The 18680-nt window shown below is 40.1% G+C and overlaps 2 protein-coding genes across 5 annotated transcripts in view; both read right to left on the bottom strand.

Annotated features, from left to right (window-relative positions):
* LOC116310894 (synaptotagmin-2-like) overlaps positions 1-14598 on the bottom strand; it is a 62294-nt gene extending 47696 nt beyond the window's left edge. For 2 of the 3 annotated variants that reach the window (XM_031727818.2, XM_039603909.1), the window contains exons 1-2: positions 14521-14598; positions 14355-14419 (exon numbers count right to left, since the gene is read on the bottom strand). The gene's annotated coding sequence lies outside the window, so the exon portion shown is untranslated. Of the gene's footprint in view, positions 1-14354 lie in introns of all 3 variants that reach the window. The other variant, XM_039603907.1, reaches the window with a different exon arrangement.
* Positions 14599-15990: 1392 nt separating this feature from the next.
* Positions 15991-18526, bottom strand: oard1 (O-acyl-ADP-ribose deacylase 1). Of its 2 annotated transcripts, none has more exons than XM_031727819.2 (6): positions 18442-18526; positions 18194-18302; positions 17919-18084; positions 16652-16710; positions 16422-16534; positions 15991-16284 (listed from the first exon to the last, which is right to left on the bottom strand). In XM_031727819.2, exons 1-6 carry the CDS (start codon positions 18495-18497, stop codon positions 16137-16139), a joined length of 651 nt encoding a protein of 216 aa, XP_031583679.1. In that variant the 5' UTR covers positions 18498-18526; the 3' UTR covers positions 15991-16136. The 2 variants fall into 2 exon arrangements, with proteins under 2 accessions (XP_031583679.1, XP_031583681.1); XM_031727821.2 differs by having other exon boundaries at positions 18438-18523.
* Between the last annotated feature and the right edge of the window lie 154 nt (positions 18527-18680).

The raw sequence follows: 18680 nt of genomic DNA, 5'->3' as shown, positions 1-18680 counted from the left end.
ACACGGGTGTATTTTATGAGTCCATCAAATTATCCCAGCGTGATGTTGTAATGCTAACAAGGAAGCAAAACAGTTGTGAAAGGGGCTTATTAAATGTCACTTTTGGAACTGCAAACAACAACTGCAGGGCCCAGTGCTGTAGTCATTCCAACTAGAAAACATTAGGGACTAAAAACAGTGATGCGACAAATTTATTTTCTCTCTGAGATGAAGAAACTAATGTTCAAGCATGCTAATGATTACAAAATGAAATGCATCAAATCCACTTGTAATGTGACTGAGTTCCCTTAAATAAATCTTGTTGCTTAAACAATGCCAATTTTACAGGTAGCCTTGGGACCGGATTCGGTCCACAATAAAAACAACCATCATTTCTACCTTTTACTGCGTCCCAACAGATGTTAGCAAATGCCCCAACAATTAAAAACCACAAAGCGTTGAAGAAACACATAACACATACCAAATATTTCCACTCGATTGGCAATATTTTAAATCCTACACAGGCAACTGACAGTATTCCATCAATTATTCAGGAGGAGTAAAGACTCACAAAAAGTACTGCACCCCCGGCTATGCAGCAGTAAATCACTGTATAGCACACCATCTGCTGCCTGTCAAAGCCAACGGTTGCTGTGTGCACAGGAGTGTAGTGCAACACTGATCCATAAGTCCAGGGTGATTTCCAGTGCAGGTAAAACAATGCTTTTTCTCTAGATATTTCTTATGCCTATGCTTTGTATTAACAAATGATTTCACAATATACACAATATGAGCAGTCTGACCTGAGCTGAAAGCAGTGCAAAAAAAAGTGCCAACATTTCTCTGGCTGTAAAAGGGTATTAAAAAAAATATGTCATCAAATATTCATCGTCCACAAGATGGGATTTAAAGATGATTCTCCCTCTCGTTGCTGGTTCCCTCACCTTCATTAGTGTTGCAATGCTTAACCTCCTCCTGAGACAAAATATCCCATATTCAGACTTCAATAATGCAACGCCTTCATTCTTAGGGCTGAGGGCTGGCTTGCCTGATGTCTGACTAATCGCTGACAAAGCTATGGCTTCACTGGCTATTTTTGGGCACATAAACAGTGGAGTTTATCACAATATTCCACTACTTTGATATAAAACAACACAAACTATCTTGTTATCAGTTTAAGAACCAACTGAATCTTTCAAAGTGAGCTTGGTTTCTGTGGGTTCTTCTTTAATTAACTTAATGTCTCCATGTAGTAAAAATAGCATCACTTCCATTAGTTAACTGTCAAAGCGCAATGACTTGGTTTAGTATTAGCTGAGGCTTTCCAAAAAACCTCCATATTCAAAAAGTCTGTTGGAAAATGTCTAAAAGAAAACGCCCTGTTGTGAACTGCATTATGTCCCAAACTGAAATGCACAGAGTCAATGCGGTTCTCATTATGTTGTTGATTATCAGTTATTCTGCATGCCAGACTCAATATTCTGTTTTGCCATTCACCCAGTCAGCGAATGACAGTCTAATTATTTGCTGTGTTTACATTTCCTGATGTCTTCATGTAAGACACTGGCTGCATTTCACCCATTCCCTCTCTCTCAGGGAATCCTTTAAAATGTTGATTTAAAGGATTCCCCAAGGCATGTCTGGACATGAAATTACACTGCTTTGAAAAGAATAACACTCTGCTTTGTGTCTGACATAGTTTTTGCCATAAAAAAAGCCTTCATTACCTGGTTAGACATTCCTATTATGGTGCCCATTTCTCCACTGTCTTTGAACAGAAAAATCTATGAATATGCAAATGGTTTTAAGAGTTTGTTTGCAAGATACAAGATGACTCATGTACATGTGCGTGTGCGATGAGCTCTCTAAGCTAAACTAGTTAAGCTGTCACAAGTCTTACTAACAGGTCGATGCCTCAAGTTTATAAGTGCCAGCGGAAAAACTGCTCCATTTTCAGCATTAAAACATTCAAGTGAAGCAACATTAACTAGAAGAATTAATGTCCAAAGATTCCAATGATAAACTTTTACTGTTCAAATTTTATATCCAAATTCTGCTACATTGCTCCCTTTTAGTTAAATTAAGTAAGAACGTTTTACTTTTTAGTGGCTGAAACCAAGAGGCAAAATTATGTCTCCCACATTAATTCAGCAATTTATTAAGCAGTGGCCCTCGGAACAGCACTGTACCTCCAAACAGCAGCACTAAATTATTAACTCCACCACATTTAACACATTGCATCATCACAAAAAAGTGCCACTGGCAGAGCTTAATGTCAACCAATATTTTCATTAAAAATTGATATCTGTGAATGATTTTGGCTTCAAAGAGTTGGAGGAGATCTAATTCCAGCCAGTATGTCCTCAGTGTTTCATGCCTGTCTGATCTGTACTTCCTAATGCCTGTATCTAGATGTAAAAATTATGAATTTAAAAGGCTCGGCTAACAGAGACGTGCTTCTGGAAAGGCCAAAACAAACAAAAACTAAACAAAACAACAAGTAGCAGATGCTGTAAAATGCTGCACAACGCAAATGTTTCACAAATCAGCGCTTCAGTTTTCCATCTACTGAGTTTTGCTCTTCAGTTTTGCTCCAACATTGTGTCCTGAAAAATCCCACAAGCAGTGGCAGCTTAACCACAAGCTTTATAAAATCTGCACAATACAAACTGCACAGTTTAACTTCGATTGCAGCTTAACTTTCCAATTTGGATTCACTTCTTCAGTTTGTAATATGAAAATGGTGAGACTGCAAAAATGAAAAGAGCGTTTGTAAAGAGATTCTTCAACTTTTCAGCCACATGCTGGGAACTAGATAAGGAGAAAATGTCAATTTCAGTGTATGCATGAATTACTCTGTAATTCACAGTTTCACTTTGCTTTCAGACTGAGAGCAGCGCAATCAGCTAGTCACCATTAATTTCCCATAGAGCTCAGGCCAGCATGGAGTCAGACAACAGGCTTGACAGCTCAGATAAAGCCAAGCTGAGAAGTTAACCACTTTTTGCTAACAACAAACAAATTTCCATAATTTGGTTTCATTTTATATATGCAAGATCAGCCATACAACTTTAAAACGTTCAAGACATGATGCGGTTACCCCCACTGTGGGAGTCGGTTCCTTTTTTTTGACAGGTGCACTTTAATTGATTGTACTTCATCATTGGGGCGATCATGGCTCAAGAGTTGGGAGTTCGCCTTGTAATCGGAAGGTTACCGGTTCGAGCCCCGGCTTGGACAGTCTCGGTCGTTGTGTCCTTGGGCAAGACACTTCACCCGTTGCCTACTGGTGGTGGTCAGAGGGCCCGGTGGCGCCAGTGTCCGGCAGCCTCACCTCTGTCAGTGAGCCCCAGGGTGGCTGTGGCTACAATGTAGCTTGCCATCACCAGTGTGTGAATGGGTGAATGACTGGATATGTAAAGCGCTTTGGGGTCCTTAGGGACCAGAAAAGCGCTATATAAATACAGGCCATTTACCATTTTTGCTTGCCACTAGAAATCGTACTACCTGTAATGATGATCATGACAGTAAATATTAAAGCAGAAGTATTTCATTTGTCTATTTCAAAGATAGAGATAAATTCAGAGCATTCTGCAATAAACATTTGCTTAGACAATAAAATGTAAGTGACGAAAACAACTGATGTCAAACAGTTCAAATATGAATATTTCAGCTCATGTATTTAAGTGCAGCATTGTTGTACGACTATAAGAAACTTGTGTAGTTATACACAAACCTTATTTAACATTACCAATGCTAACTAAGGTGAAACAACATAGAGTTCTAAAAATCCAAAGACAACGCTTAAATTCGAATTGCTCTCTGCTGCATCACAAACTTATCTCATGGGTAAAAACTAATTCAAAGAGCAAAGTAATGCCCAGACAGTGATCAAAGAGCATGACAAATCAACAGTGAAAATGGAGCTGGGTAAGAGTTATGTCAATAAGAAGGGGGGATGTTTTGGGGCATAACTTTTCAAGAAGCCTTCAAGTGTGATAAATGTGCTGAGGACTGTAGTGTCAGGCGATAATCTGTCATGAAAGACAGCAACACTGGCCGGATGACGTGGAAAACAGCGGAACACTGCATTTGATCAGGTTTCTTTTCCAAGACGACACTAATCTATCACATTAGGCCGAAATCAGACATAACCCTGATACACTCCAGCTAATCTAAATACGTCAACATAACATAACATAACAATAACATCTACATTTCTACATCTGCTTCTACATTCCACCTCTGTCCCTGCAGGCACCCAAAGTAACCACCAGTGTGACGTGTTAGAGTTGCCTCTACCCTGGTCTTTGTGTGTTTTCACCATCTTTCTTAAGGCAGAGCAGCTAACCAAAAAAACTGCCCACTGTGTCAAGGACATTTTCATAAGTCTGAGAGAGAGAGAGCGAGAGAGAGAGAGCACCCCACCCTGCAAAATATCACGCTTTCTTTCACAGTGTTTCAAATGCATTCCAATGAGGGGGCACAAACCAGCCATGTCCTAGATAAACAGTGCCCTGCACTGCATTGAATGCCTCTCAATTGCAGTCGGGTTTACATAACGGCAGACAATGCACAAGGATCCACATCACTTCCAGAACTCCATATGACAAAAATACAGACTGAAAAGCAGACTCCTTGTTATTAAAAAAACAAAAAAAACAATGGATGATTTCCAAGATGACTTACAACACACTGAAAATAGACACTGTAGAATAATGTGAAGGTTTTAGTTACTTTTATAGGAAAACTATATTGCTCCTGTTTCTGGTTTTCACTATTTTTAGTTTCTCCAAGAAGGTATCAGGTGTATTACAAGAAGTGATGTGATCCTAATCTAATTAATGACATTAAAGATTCATGATAGAAGACACATAGTTTAGAATTAGTGTATTTATTCAACAAAATGATGGTTCCCTTGTAATGGATAATGCCATACTGAGACTACTGGTTAGAGCTGTGTATAGTCATGTGAGAGTGTCCCCAGTTTAGGCTGGGGCTAAAGAGTCAAGTATTGACAAACCATTGCTTACAGCAGACAAACACACAAGGGAAACCTGGGGATGGAGATGATGGTAAAAGAATTCTTGAGTGGCCCTGGATGTCTATTTGAAATATCACATTAATAAGGTATAAACAGTAATAACAATTGCTTGGCATTCAATAATTCAATAAAGGAAGAGAATGGAGTAACAAAATGTTTATATTTTTGCAGTTAATCTCATTAAAAAACAATCCAAAGAAAAATTAAACACATTAGTCCATGGTAACCCCCAGCATTCAGCATACAGCACGGCAAAAGATCATAGCAGTGGCATCTTGATGTTTCTCCCCATTTTGTTTACCTATTTTTCCTCCTGAGTTGTCAGATATTACACAACCACTTGCACGCACGCAGCCTCTTGGCGATTAACACAGCTAAGATTCTCAAAGCATTCTTGTTTAATGAAAAAAGATACACAGTTTGTAAGACGACGTACAGTGTGGATCTCTGTGTCTTGAGGCTTTTTGAGCAGTGATTCAGGAAGACTCTCCAGATAAGAATAGAGACAGCGAAAACTATATATTCACAGATATATATAGCTCTCCACATAACAATATCGTGAGAGGGTTTAGAGAACTGGACAAAGCATGAGAGCAATAATTTTGATCAATATAGTCCAATGAATGTCTTGTCCCTCGTGCAAAATAGATTTTGCAGCCCTCCATCACGATCTTGGAGGCACCATCCAATTTGCTGTCAAGTCAATAATCTCTTTGGGAGAGATCGAATCTGCAAGATTTCCTCAACTTGGCGGTAAGACACAGCCAAAACACACAAATACTCTTCACTTCAGTCTTTGTAGAGGGAAGTTAGATTAAAGACAATTGTTTCTGGTTGTTTCTAACACCTCTCTGAAATGCAGCCTCACTGAAAACACGTTAGCTGAATACAAATGAACACTAGGAATCTTTTATTCTGGGAACGACAGCAACACAATGACCTGAGTGGTGAATGAGTGAAAAGGATGGATCAACACCCAGTGGAGCACCTTCAGCTTTATAAAGCAACATAAGTGACCTGCCACTCGCACAACTTTACTGGTGCACTGAAGTTACAAAACACAATGGTAACGCACTAGAAGTCAAACCCAGGCATCATTTGCTAGTATGGCTAATGTTATATACAGTGCTGTGCAAAAATCTCATATGTCTTGCTTCCAAGAAGCCAAGTGGTCTAAAAGCACAGTTTTTCTTTGCTTGTTCACTCATTTTCAGTCCTGTCCTTGTACCTGATCATGTTCAGAGTATTTTAAGACAATTGACACTGACCAACGAATCACTCAAGGATAAAAAAAAATGTACCTAACTCATGAGAAGAAGCAGTGTTTTGTGTACACATAAAATGCCTGCATGTTTTTATGCGCTTTTGTTACTAGCAGCCTATTGCAAAGCAAAGCTATTATCTGAAGACTCCAGCAAACTTAATCAGAAATGTTCTCAATGGAAGGGTGGCTGTGAAGATGCCATTCTTAAGAAAGCAAAATGGGGGGAGAGAGATGGAGGTATGCCAAACAACACAGGGACTGGTCTTAATATCAGTCATAACATGTCTTATGGAGTGATGAATCCAAATGTAAAATGTTTAAATCATCATCAATGTACAGAGGAGATCAGGAAAGAGGGATAACGATGAGTGTCTACAGCTATCTGTGGAACACGGTGGAGGCTCTGTCATGGTTTGGGGCTGCGTGTCAGTCAGTGGGGTTGGGGATCTTATCAAAAATTGATCAAATAATAATTGCAGAAAAATACATTCACATTTTGATCCACTTATCATTACATCTGGAAAAGTGTTGGCATGGTAACGGCTTCATTTTTCAGCATGACATTGATCCCAAACACACCGCTGCTAATACAGTAAAAGCCTGCCTGCATAGAAGGTACAGTCATGGACTGACCTTCCCAGAATCTGGACCTCAACATTACTGAAGGTGTGTGGGATCAACATGTGTGGGTATTGATTATATTTTCATAGTACAATACATTTAGTATTGCTTTCTTTTGATACACAGTGATCATCTATAAATTATATAATGGCAAATGTATGCTGTACAGAAATTGAAATATATTCATGTAAAATACAGATGATAATATGACGAGTAAAACATGTTCTTGCTTTCATTTTTTAAGCGTATTACTCTTTCTTATCGCCTACTCTAACCAATAGGTACACGTAGCAATGCGCACATGGATTTTTGATTCTGTATTCTGTGTCCTTCGCCTGCATACTGGCCTCAAAGAGAAAGAAGCAGCTCTCCTGCTGAGCACCTACTCACGCAGCTAAAATATTCTCTTTCCTTCTTTCTCTCTCTGACTGATTACATTTCAGTATTCCTCTAATGAAAAACACAAATTCTTGTATACCTGATTTGTAAACAAACAGATCACACAACCTTGCAGGTTACATGGAACAACAAAATTATAAAACTCTTCACAGCAGCCTGCGGTCTAAATTAATTTCAAGACATTTCAGACTCAGTAGAAATTTCAAAGCTTGGGATTATTTTAAAGAGGAACAAAAAAAATCTTTTTTTAAGGTTTTCTGTTGATGTTTGCACCGCTCCGAGCGTTCTGCATGTCAGATGGGCAGATCTTCACTTGGCAACACTGAGAAATGGCAACTCGGCTCTCCCACTGCAAAACCCCGTGGGAATGGAGAGGGAAAGAAAAGAGAAAATGTCTCTTCATTTCTAAGATTTCAGGGGCCAGAAAAATATATTTAATGAGGCTTTGTGTTGTTTCTCTGAGGCGCAAAAAGAAAAAGAGAAAAACTTCAGATTGTGCTGCCAAATGCCTTTTGGAGTAGGCTCAGATGAAAAAATATAGATGTAAATACACACAAAGCCCTTAAAACTGTATTTTAAACACACACAGACCCTGGGGGTGTGTTACCATAAAGACAGCTGTTGACAGACATTTATAATGTCCACTGTCATTATTTGGGCAGATCAAATCATGGCTCCAAAGCAAAACTGTTATTGCAGTGATGTGAATAGTCTTGTACCTTTCTCTGGCTTCTATATTCAAAGTTCAATTGAATTAATTTCAATTCAAAGGCTGTACTTGCACCAGATATCGTCGGGGTTGTAATTTTAGTGTTATTTTCTGACTCTAGAATGAAACTGTTGTTAGTACCAGCTTCCTAAATGTATATAGAGAGGCCTGGAGCTCAGGGGATGCATTTCAAATGCCTCTGTGCAATCCCTTAACCCTCTTGACAAGGACGGATCTCCAGAGTAGCTTTTGGCAGGCGTACTTCAAAAAAGAGTGGCACTATCATGAGCAGAAAATCAAAAAGGATATAAAATACAACATATGGGCAATACAGAGGACACTTTCATATTTATTTTACAAGACTGTAAAGATTTACTTTAAAGCAGTGAGGCCATAACGGCTGGGAATGCTTCAGCAGAATAGTTGCCAAGAACTCAGAATATCTGCAGTGATGATGAGGTTTGGGTGCAAGCAGAGTGTGATATAGATCTGGTCAGAAAACAGCCTCCTGAATAGAGTGAATCTAAACAGGTTCCTAAACTCTGACAGCACCCAAGACTAACGTATTTATACATGTCAAAGCCTGAGGTTATTGAATCTGGGAATCCATCGAGCAGTGTGCTTAATTAGCCCTTGGGGGCAACAGTCAGCTTTTTATGGTTTCTGGTATAACCTACAGATATCCAGCCCATGACTCCTGTGTTCATCTGCTGGTTGTACACATAAAAGAAAAGAAAAAGGATATAAAAGGCAAAGTATTTTAGCAAATACAATCCTTCTTTCATACACCAAAAGAGTAGTAGTAGTTGGCTGATTTATATTCATGCAACTACAAGAGAACAACATTAGAAACCAGAAGGTCTCTGCTATAAAAATAATTTCCCTTCCTACAGATTCTACAAAGTCATATGCACAATATGTTCACAGACTTTAGAATGCATTAAATGTATGCCTCCATAGACATTCATTCAGTCTATAAGTACCTAGCAAACCTTCATATTGCATGTACAGTAATGTAAATGAAGGTTCCATGTCTATGTGAAGTGATTAAATGGTTGAACAGGCAGATGATTCTAATGCAGGGAAGCTGTGTTTAAAAATAAAACTACGGAGAGAAGAATAGAGGATGTCTCTGAATACAAAGAGACTAAAAACAGCAGGTTTCCTGCAAAAATGTCAACACAATCTCACCATGTTAAAAAAAAAAAAGCCCACAACACAGAATCTGTAAAGATGATGACTTAATATGGAAATTAAAGCAACTCCTCCTCCTTCCTCAGTGTCCCATTCAAACAGAGCAGATAAGAGCTACACCAGATGTGTCATATAGGAAGGTGTTTTTCTACAAATTGGATGATTAACAGAGCAGTGCAGCCAGCATTGAGACATTTGGCTGTGGGACGCAGCTCAGTGAAGAATGATTGGCTTTGAGGGCCAGGGGAGCAGATGGGACAGGGACATGGAGCTGGACTAAAAGACTGAGTGTGCCCACTTGGTTTTCCATCAGGATATCACTTCCATACTGGTCTGTCTGTGCCTCTTAAAGAGTGACTCCACCTATACAAAAAGGGCTATTTCTGTATCGGCAGTGTTACGCCGGCTTGCTCTTCATGGGACGTTATCTCCGCCTTTAGCTCCACCCTCTTAACATTAATTATGCAGCTCAATGCAGCACTCCAAATCCCTACTGCAGCTCACCCACACTACAATACTCCACTGCTTTCTCCACTCTCTCTGTCACAACCAACCCACAAATGAGTGTTTCTCTCTTTTTCTCTTCAAGACTACGTTCTCAACGCTCCCTAGTCAAAGACAACATTTTCCTTCTGTGAATATAGACACTTAGACAGGACAGAAGCAATTCTCTCTTCCTTTTGTCAGACTTCATATTAAAAGCTGAAATGATTAAATGTGTGAAACATAAGTAGGTTAAATAATCGATTTCTAAACCACCGTTTTGATCTTTTGTACCAGATGGCCTCATGAAAGAAATGTTACAATCCAGCAATAGAGTAAGCATCTGATGCTAATGGGTACATTTATAATGATTGCGAGTTGTATTACTATCTTTAGTTGCAGTGTGACTCACAAGCAGCTCATATTTATATTGTGTCATTTCCAAAGCCTAGTGCTGATTTTTCAGTGCAAATCAGAAGCAAACACAGTCTGATGTGGCGAGGAAACACACTTAACAGCTCAAACACCTGTCTGGCAAGGTGTAATTGACTCAACCACTACTGAGCACAATCACGTCGTGTCACAGGAAGCAGAGAGAGTCCACACTACGCAATCTGAATCAGCCACATCAGCAAAGTAGAAGGAAAGCAGAAAGCGTAGAATGGGGGAAGCTCTCACACTCCAGCCAACCACCCCCCAGGCAGGCAGTGGGATGGAAACGTTGCAACTGTTTATGGAAGCAGAAACAAGCTTCTCTTTCGTTTCCTACAGCCTCTCACATGATTAAGATTCATTTTACATTTGCATGCATGTGTTTGCATGCATGTGTTTGCATGTGTGCACGTGCATGTGTTTATGCGTGACAGTGAGAGAGTACTACTTGGCTGGCCAAAAGCTGAATAATTAATCCTACAGAACTGAAGTGTGAGGCTACAGTTTAAGTTATTTATCCATACTGTACTCTGCCTGACATTAAACTGACTAAGGAGTGTTTTCTTTTGGGTTTTTGTTTTTGAGCCCACATCAAGTAAAGGTCTTGGGAGTTGTTCCTGGTACTGTTAATTCATATCTGCCACACATGCCTTCATCGAAAAAATATAAAGCCAAAGGCATGCAAACACCAGATATTTAAAGGTTTATCTGGCTGGCTTCCCTATAGTTGCAATTTCAATAAATTACTCTCCTATGTTTGCAAAGATGCTACCTCTTGAACAAAAGCAAACAGTGAGGCAGATGTTCCTAATGAGGAAACCATGGCCAGAGAAGGTGGGATCATTCAGTCAGTACCCAGCAAAGTGAATGTGCTATATGCTTACATAATCCAGGGACTGACTCTGAATTGACTACTCCCTCTCTCTACATGGCAATGCGCTAGCAGGAGCAGGTCGGCTGTTTTGTCACGTTCACCATGTTTCCATCGCTCTTTAAAAATCCGTGCATCACCAGACGCAAAGAATGAACACCGAAGGGTGAACGGCATTTTGTCAGGTTGCCGTTCTCCAGCAGGCAGCTCTCTATGCTGTGCCGCTCTGCTGCTGCTGCAGGGGTCTTTTCAGTGCATGGAACCGGATGGTGAACAGAGAACACAGCGGGGGCTGGGCACTGCAATGTACTGCAGTGCTCGTAGCTCTGCTATGCACACCCACTCTCTTCCATTCTTGCTCTGCCTCTGACAATCTCTCAATCTCTTACTCTATCTCTCTATCCCTCTCTGGCCAATGGTTGTATCATTTGTCTTGCCTCATCTCTTCTCTTCAGATTCGTTATGTGCTTTTCCTGCCTGCTTCTCTCAACACTCTTAAGGTTGACTGCAATCGATATTTCCCTTGCTGTTTTATATTGTTCTTTTAAACTACCCTACCCTCTGTTTCTCACATGCACATAGCCATGCACACCTATAAGACAAATAAATATATACAACAAATAACCTTTACCTGGAGAGTTATCTTAGCCTTCTTTATTCCAGACTTCCTTTTTTTCTCCAAATGGAATAGAATATCTATAATTTACATCTCTATATTAGCAGTACAAGTACACATACATGCAGTGTCATTGGGACCACTTGCTGTGTTTATCAAGGTGTCATTATAGCATCCCCAAGAGAGACTGCTCGGCTTAAACATCGGCAGCATCCTCTATTTAAATCTGAACAATCTAAACAAAATAGCCTGGTGAGTTTTTACAGCACCTCTTCTTATCCTGAGATGGGCAGTTTTGAGATTGTTGCTAAATGTACAGTGACAGCCGTTGTTGCTCCGCTATGTTGCCTCCACCATCATTTACAGGGGCACACTAAACGCCCATGCCGCACAGCATGGGACAGAGGATGTCACGCTTGGAGGATGAGCAATGACAAGCCCAGCAGCTGGTCCCTTCCCCCAGAAACTTCACAACTGTTAGAAACAGTTACGCTAATGACTTACATGCAGTGTTTACAAAGTTATCGAGATAAACCTTGCAGGCAATTTGATTATGAAACAAGAAACCTCTTTCAAAGCGCTTACACAAATAAATACAAGAATATGACCGCAAATGTTTTTGGTGTGACTCATTCCATCTACATTCCATCTAACAGCAAAAGCTTAACCCTCCTCCATCTCCCACACTCTGAATTTATCTTCAAGATGCTGTCTACTTCTTGGAATGGTGAGGGGTTTCATATCTATTTCCCAATAAAGAGCAGAGGTTTCTGATCATCACTTCCTGAATGAGTTTTACAGTCTGGCAGCAGCATCCTGCAGAGACACTTTTGTGGTTGCTTCATAAAACAAAGCTCTGTGTCACAGCAGGTGTCAGAGCTGTATGAAGAAAAGTCATTGCATGTCATTTTCATTTTTTTTGCAAGCGATTTGTAGAAAACATAATTAATTGCTAGCCACTGTTAACTGGAACGATGTGTTGTTTCTCTTTTAATAACATTGTCATTCGGATTTTGGGTGATCACTCAATAAGTCCATGTAAAACCCATTTGTCAAGCTTGAAATATCTTGCTGCTGCAGTCGGTTTGATGGAAGGAAGGCTGAACAAAATCTCAGTGCTGTCACTCCCACCTAGAGCATACAGCAATAATACAGGTAGACAAGGCCAGCAAAAACATTTTTTTTCCTTTTTGTGTGTGTATTTTCTTTTCAAAATGAAACTGTGAAGAAGCCACTTTTCAGTTCCTTCACAAAAACACAGCTCTTCTTAAGGTAAACTGTGTTCTAGAAGAGGAGAGGCGTATGAATAATGAAGAAGCAAAGCCACACAGCCATTGCAAATGTCATATAACAATTTAGAAAATTTAACCAGGCAGGGTATTACATCAGCTAACCACACATAATTAGGAACATTAGCCTTCACTAAACACTGGTTTGTTTCAAACTTTATAAAGGAAGCTCTTGCAAAAGGTCCCTGCTATGTGCACTGTCCATGGTGCTGAAACAGATTACATTTTCTTCTCAACCCTCTCTGTACCGCTGAATATAAGAAAGTCTTGAATACTTGAAACACAAATCCACATTATGATCGGGTTTAGTTGTATGTCTCATGCTTATAGCTACTATCAGAGTAAAAGGTACAAGCTTCACTTTTAACTAATATGAAAACACAAAAAAATGCTCATCCAGTATTTTCAGCATCCTCATACACAACACGTTAAGTCCATCTATTATTTTTCCCTGCTCTGCAGCAGGCCAGTGTTCACAGACATTTTCAGCAGAGAAAACACATAGTGCCCACTGCTGGACAACATCACATCTTCATTCAGAAATGATCAAGGTCAGATGTACAGAACAGAAAGGAGGATATACTAAATTACTGCAATTTCTCTTAAATAAAAGAATGAAATCATTAATATAAAAACATATAATAATGAATAACCCTTTTAACTGTACGTCAACTTACTATCCTTTGTTGTTTGAGCTAATTTTTAACAATAATAATAATTCATAATATTATTTCTATCTTTTTGTGTTTCTTTAGTACACTTTAGTCAGTTCAGCCAATCAGAGAGCCTACTTTTGCTGCAGGCTTAGACTGGAGGAAGTCCCAGAGCACCAGATAAACCAAACAAAAACTAATCGCCGGTCTCAAACACTATCAGAGCCAATTCAAACTGTTATCTAAGCAACCCCACTGACACCCAGAGTACACAACGAGAGCGTGCAGGATAAAATTATAATGGGCTGACGTAGTCTTTTTACCACACTGAGCTTATCACAGTGTACCTATTCACAATATAAGTAGCAAAACTTCACTTATCCCAAACCGGGATAGGTGAAAATGAGGTAAAACTGTGAGAGCAAATTTGGGAAGCTGGTAGCTGGTTTGGGTTGCTTCATCCTGGCACTGTCTGGATGCTGAGGCAGCTCCGCACAGGGATGTAATGGGATACTGCAGCACTAGAGAACCGTGTGCACAGAAACTTGCCTAGGAGCATCAGGGAGTCCCACACTAACCTTCCCCCTCCCTCTTTCTCTCTCCTTCTCCGTTTTCATCAAATATTATGCAAAAAAGAAATGGAAACAAACAGAGATCCATGTATGCATTTAAAAGGGAACTGTGTGTGAAGAACTAAAACAAGGAAAAGAATAAGTACACTCACTAACAGTGAACACAGAACACAACTTCAGAAGTGAAATAATCAGGCATGGTTGCAGAAGGAGAATGCAGCTGCTTACCTTTTGTGCAGGTTGCTCTCTCCTGGACACGGAGTTCTTCCCCCTTCTCTGCAGATTCCCAGACACTTTGAGATAGAGAGAGAAATAATCAATCTCTTCTTACTTTTTCTTATTTCCAATTTCAGAATGAATAAGTCAGGAGTCTAATACAGCAGTGTAGACACACCTTTACTCTGTAAACTCTGACACATACACACAGACTCTCATTCAAATGCACCCCAAGACTGGAGTACCCAAATTGATAAAGATCTGCTCAGGGGAGGGATAAAAACTACACACACTCACACACTGCAGTTTTTTTTTCTTTCTCTTGCTCAGCCGCTCTGCTGCTTTTTTCCTGCTGTCTTTGCCTGCACTGCTTCCTGATTGGCTAAGCTGCTCTTCAATAACATAAGCTCTCCTCTTTAATTGGAAGGGAGCCAGTTATGTGGTGCACCAGAAGCCCTCCCGCCCAGCTCATCTCTCTTTTTTTCTTTCCTTTTTTTCCCTAAGTGCCTGTGGAAAAGAATGCTGAGCTCTGCAATTTCATACGCATTGAGCAAAGAAAAAAAGGAACGAGGATGGGGGGAGTTTGTCAGCATGTGTGTGTGGAGTGGGGGAGAATGGGAATGAGGGAAAGCAGTGGAGGCGAGCCAGTGTACTGCAGTGGGACAAGCAGACATTGCATGGGAACAAAGAGACAAGGGGGCTATAAGGTGGGGTGAGAACAGATTTCGCTGCACCGTCCAACACCAGCAGCACGTTGACTATGACAGCAGGTCAGATGAAGGGAGATTTCCCTGTGTTCACTGCAGCACAGCTAGGTGGCTCTGCTGCAGTGTGGAGTCTAATTCCCAGGCAGGAAGGGGGATGGGAAGAGAGGAGAGCGGAGGCTGGTTGCAGTGATACCAAAGTCTCCCAGCCAGCCTGGATATATGGGAGGAAATGGGCAGCCAGCCGCAGTGTGCACAGCGGTTAATGCCTTTTCTTCATGAATTATTGAAAGTGCCCCAAAGGAGAATGGGAGGCTAGCAGGCAGCACACTGTTCAAGCAGTCTCGCCACTACTGACGTTCGCGATAATTACCAGCACCTGAAGTGAATATCATCGCACAGTTAGATGAAGCCCCCTTTAGAGATTGCAATAAAATATCTTGAATGGAAAATGTATGTCATTACCTCTCCCCTTTCCACTTGAATTTCATCATGCGTTAAAAGGCTTTCCCATACTGGAGAAAATGGATGTGCAGGATTGACTTTGTGGTGTCAAATTCCCTGCTCTCTTTCACTCACATCTGGTCCATTGTTCCTCGGCTGCATTAAAGTACAATACCCCAGCAGATCAATAAAGAAGCATACAATACCTTGACCATTTGCAGTGGCCATGATGAGCACTCCAGAAGTTATACGATGACCACAGAGAAAGGCACTGTTTGCTCAATCAGCAATGTAAATGCTTAATGAAAGAAGGGGGAGATAAAGAGATAACTGACGCTTTATACTCAATCCCGTGGTATAAAACACACCATATGAGATATTAAACTGAGTTCATCCGGGTTCATCTTAATTTAGTGATGAGCATAGATTAAAATATTTTGGAAGTAGTCCCAACAGTCATTACAAAAAGGTTCTATAATAATACCACTGCTAGTTGGGTATGAGTTTATGTGGGTTCTTTTATAAAAAGAAAGCTTTATTTTCCATCAACAGAGAAAACAACATGTTTCCAACTTTGAAAAAAAAAATCCCTTTGGCTTCATATACAAAAGTACATCAGCATTTCAATAATCAACATTTCCATGAATCATCTGCGTCTGTTTTCCTTCATCACTGTGGTTTCTTCTCTCCGAGGAAGACTGTAAACTGTGATGGAGATGTCTGTGTGTTTGAAGACCTGATCCAGTATCTCTGACACGCTTGTCCACTTGAGTCGATCCAGGCCACAGCCGATACTGTCAGAAAAATAGATAAAGAATTTAACCACCACAGCAACTGAATAAATGACACAATTAGTGGATTTTAAAATACATTTGTTTATTATTATTTCTCTCAATTAAGGGTCACAAAAGAGAAAAGAAATGATACAAACCGAGGCATCGATATTCTTGATACTTGGTTCTTCAGGCAATGTGACTTCATGTCCTCCAGGCTCTGTCTCAGACTCTCATAGGTGGGTTTCTGGCTTGCCTTTTTCTTTGTGATCTACAATAAAGTAATAGAAAAACAACATTTCATTGCATTAACCACAACAGCTTTCGAATAAAATCTCTTGATTTGTCTAAAAGTGTACATCTAGTGAATTTTAATCAACATGTGTACCAGATAGTAGACAAAGCGTCCATCACTTTTCAGTACGGCACACTGTCCTGTCACTTTTTCTGTTTGGATTATAAAGAATAGAAAGACAGAAAGAAATATAATATCCACATTAGAACAAGGCTTGATAAAAAAAATGATTCATAAATCCCTAGACCCTCACTAACACACCGGAGGACACACACACACAAAAAAAGTTAGAAAGTAGAGTTGTTTATCAAAAAGTTTACTAGCCTGAGAACCAAACAAATCCAAAAGCAAAAACTCATGTGTCATTGTTCTGGCACAAAGTGTCTGGGCAAACACATCCTCCCTCTAATCTGCCAAGGCAATTGATGTAATACTAGGCCTTGTTTGACACAAACATTTTAAAGAGAAAAACTGTTGAGGGAACTCTTGGCCTTTTGAATCTGACGTGTCATTTTTAACCATTAATATGGTAAAAAAAACAAAACAGCAAAACGTGTTCATATCAAGTCAGTGTTACACCATCACAGCTCATCTGTGATTGTATGACTGTACTGCTATCTTTCTATTCAGAGACACTGTTTGAATCTGTTGTTAATATCCTTTTATAACCAAAAATAAAGTTTTCAGACTGAAGTGTCCACATGATCTGTCAGTGTCAGTGTCTAAGCTTCTTTATGCAAAATTAGAGGTATCAGGTCCAACGTCACCTCTGAAAACTCCCCAAAACTTTCACATGTTAAGGCAAAATTATTCAACCTATTCCTCGCTTAAAATGTTCTCAGAAACAAAGTTCAGCAAGTTATTTTTGAAACATAAGAGAAAGTTTCCAAACGAGTCAGCATGTTAGTCCAGTTTGTAACGTGTGAGGAGACGGTTTATGAAAAGAATTCATCCAGTCAAGTGCAGATGGGTGTTTGCTCAGTTTTAGGAGGTTACACAAGAGAGCGAGCACCTGTCAGTCATCCATTATGACACTGGTAAGTGGCACGCCCAACAGGATACAAATACAAAGTCACATTTACACATTTGTCATATGATACTACCCTGACTTTCTATAAGAGCGAATGTGTGTGGAAGAATATGGGTTAATGTGTACACAGAGTCAGACAAAATTTATACAATGTGATACTCTCAGACAGTGCAGACAAAACTCCTAACAGAGCCTGTTACAAAAGGAAAGCGAGTGAGGAGGAGGTTAAAGGCTTTTAACCTTTTTTAAAAAAAAACTGTCTCCATGCTGGTAAAATGATCACAAGACATCTTCATCCCTGATGAATCTTTAATAAAAGGGTTGACTCACTTTGCTCTTTTAACTCAGTCACCCCTTGAAACCTCTTTTTGAATTCCACAGCTATGCCTGCCCCCATACGGATGTCCTCACTGATGCAGTGGGCCAGAGCTTCATGCGCAGGGCAGGAGAACAGGTCCCCGGTGACATAACTCAGCCTCCACTTGTGTTCTGCAGGCTAACCAGGAGGGGGCAGCATTAGACAATGTCGTGAAGCATAACGACGGAATAACAAATACAGTAAACACTGGTCTCTTGACGGAGAAACCCCAGAAACTGAAGTTTACCTTAGTTGTGTAGGTGCTGGCCGACATATGAGGTTCGGACGACATTGGCAAGCGAGGGTAAAGCACTTGCAGGGCGATTTGATTTGCTGTTAAGTATCTTGAACACACACTAAAAACACACGGAAGTATCGACATTCAATTTCTGCTGGAAGACCTGTTTGCTAGTTTGCACAGTACGCTGTACGCTAGTGCAGTCACTCGTATGATTTACAAACTGCTAACTGCATAAAGCTGTTTCACTTACGTACACAGTGCTCGGTAGGTTAGTTGGTTTGGAGCAGTATGTAAAGCTGCTACGTAACATATCGTCTCGCGAGAAATAGCGAGACTTTGTGGACGATCACGCCTTCGGAATGTGATGGTTGTCAGATAAATATGCAAAACGAATAATTTAACTTTTCCATTAGAATAATTGCAAAGCATACTTTAATAGAAACCCATTTTAACAGTATACACTAATATTTATGTTTAGAAGTCTTTTATTCAA

This window comes from Oreochromis aureus, linkage group 20, assembly GCF_013358895.1.
Source record: "Oreochromis aureus strain Israel breed Guangdong linkage group 20, ZZ_aureus, whole genome shotgun sequence".
Lineage (NCBI taxonomy): Eukaryota > Metazoa > Chordata > Actinopteri > Cichliformes > Cichlidae > Oreochromis > Oreochromis aureus.
This window is presented reverse-complemented; position numbering and strand designations above follow the sequence as displayed.

Coding starts and splice junctions, on each gene's coding strand:
- oard1 (XM_031727819.2), bottom strand. CDS start 18,497: ATGTTACGTAGCAGCTTTACATACTGCTCCAAACCAACTAACCTACCG. Junction 18,303..18,441: donor ACTAACCTACCGAGCACTGT/GTACGTAAGTGA, acceptor GTGTGTTTTTAG/TGTGTGTTCAAGATACTTAA. Junction 16,535..16,651: donor GACGCTTTGTCTACTATCTG/GTACACATGTTG, acceptor ACTTTATTGTAG/ATCACAAAGAAAAAGGCAAG.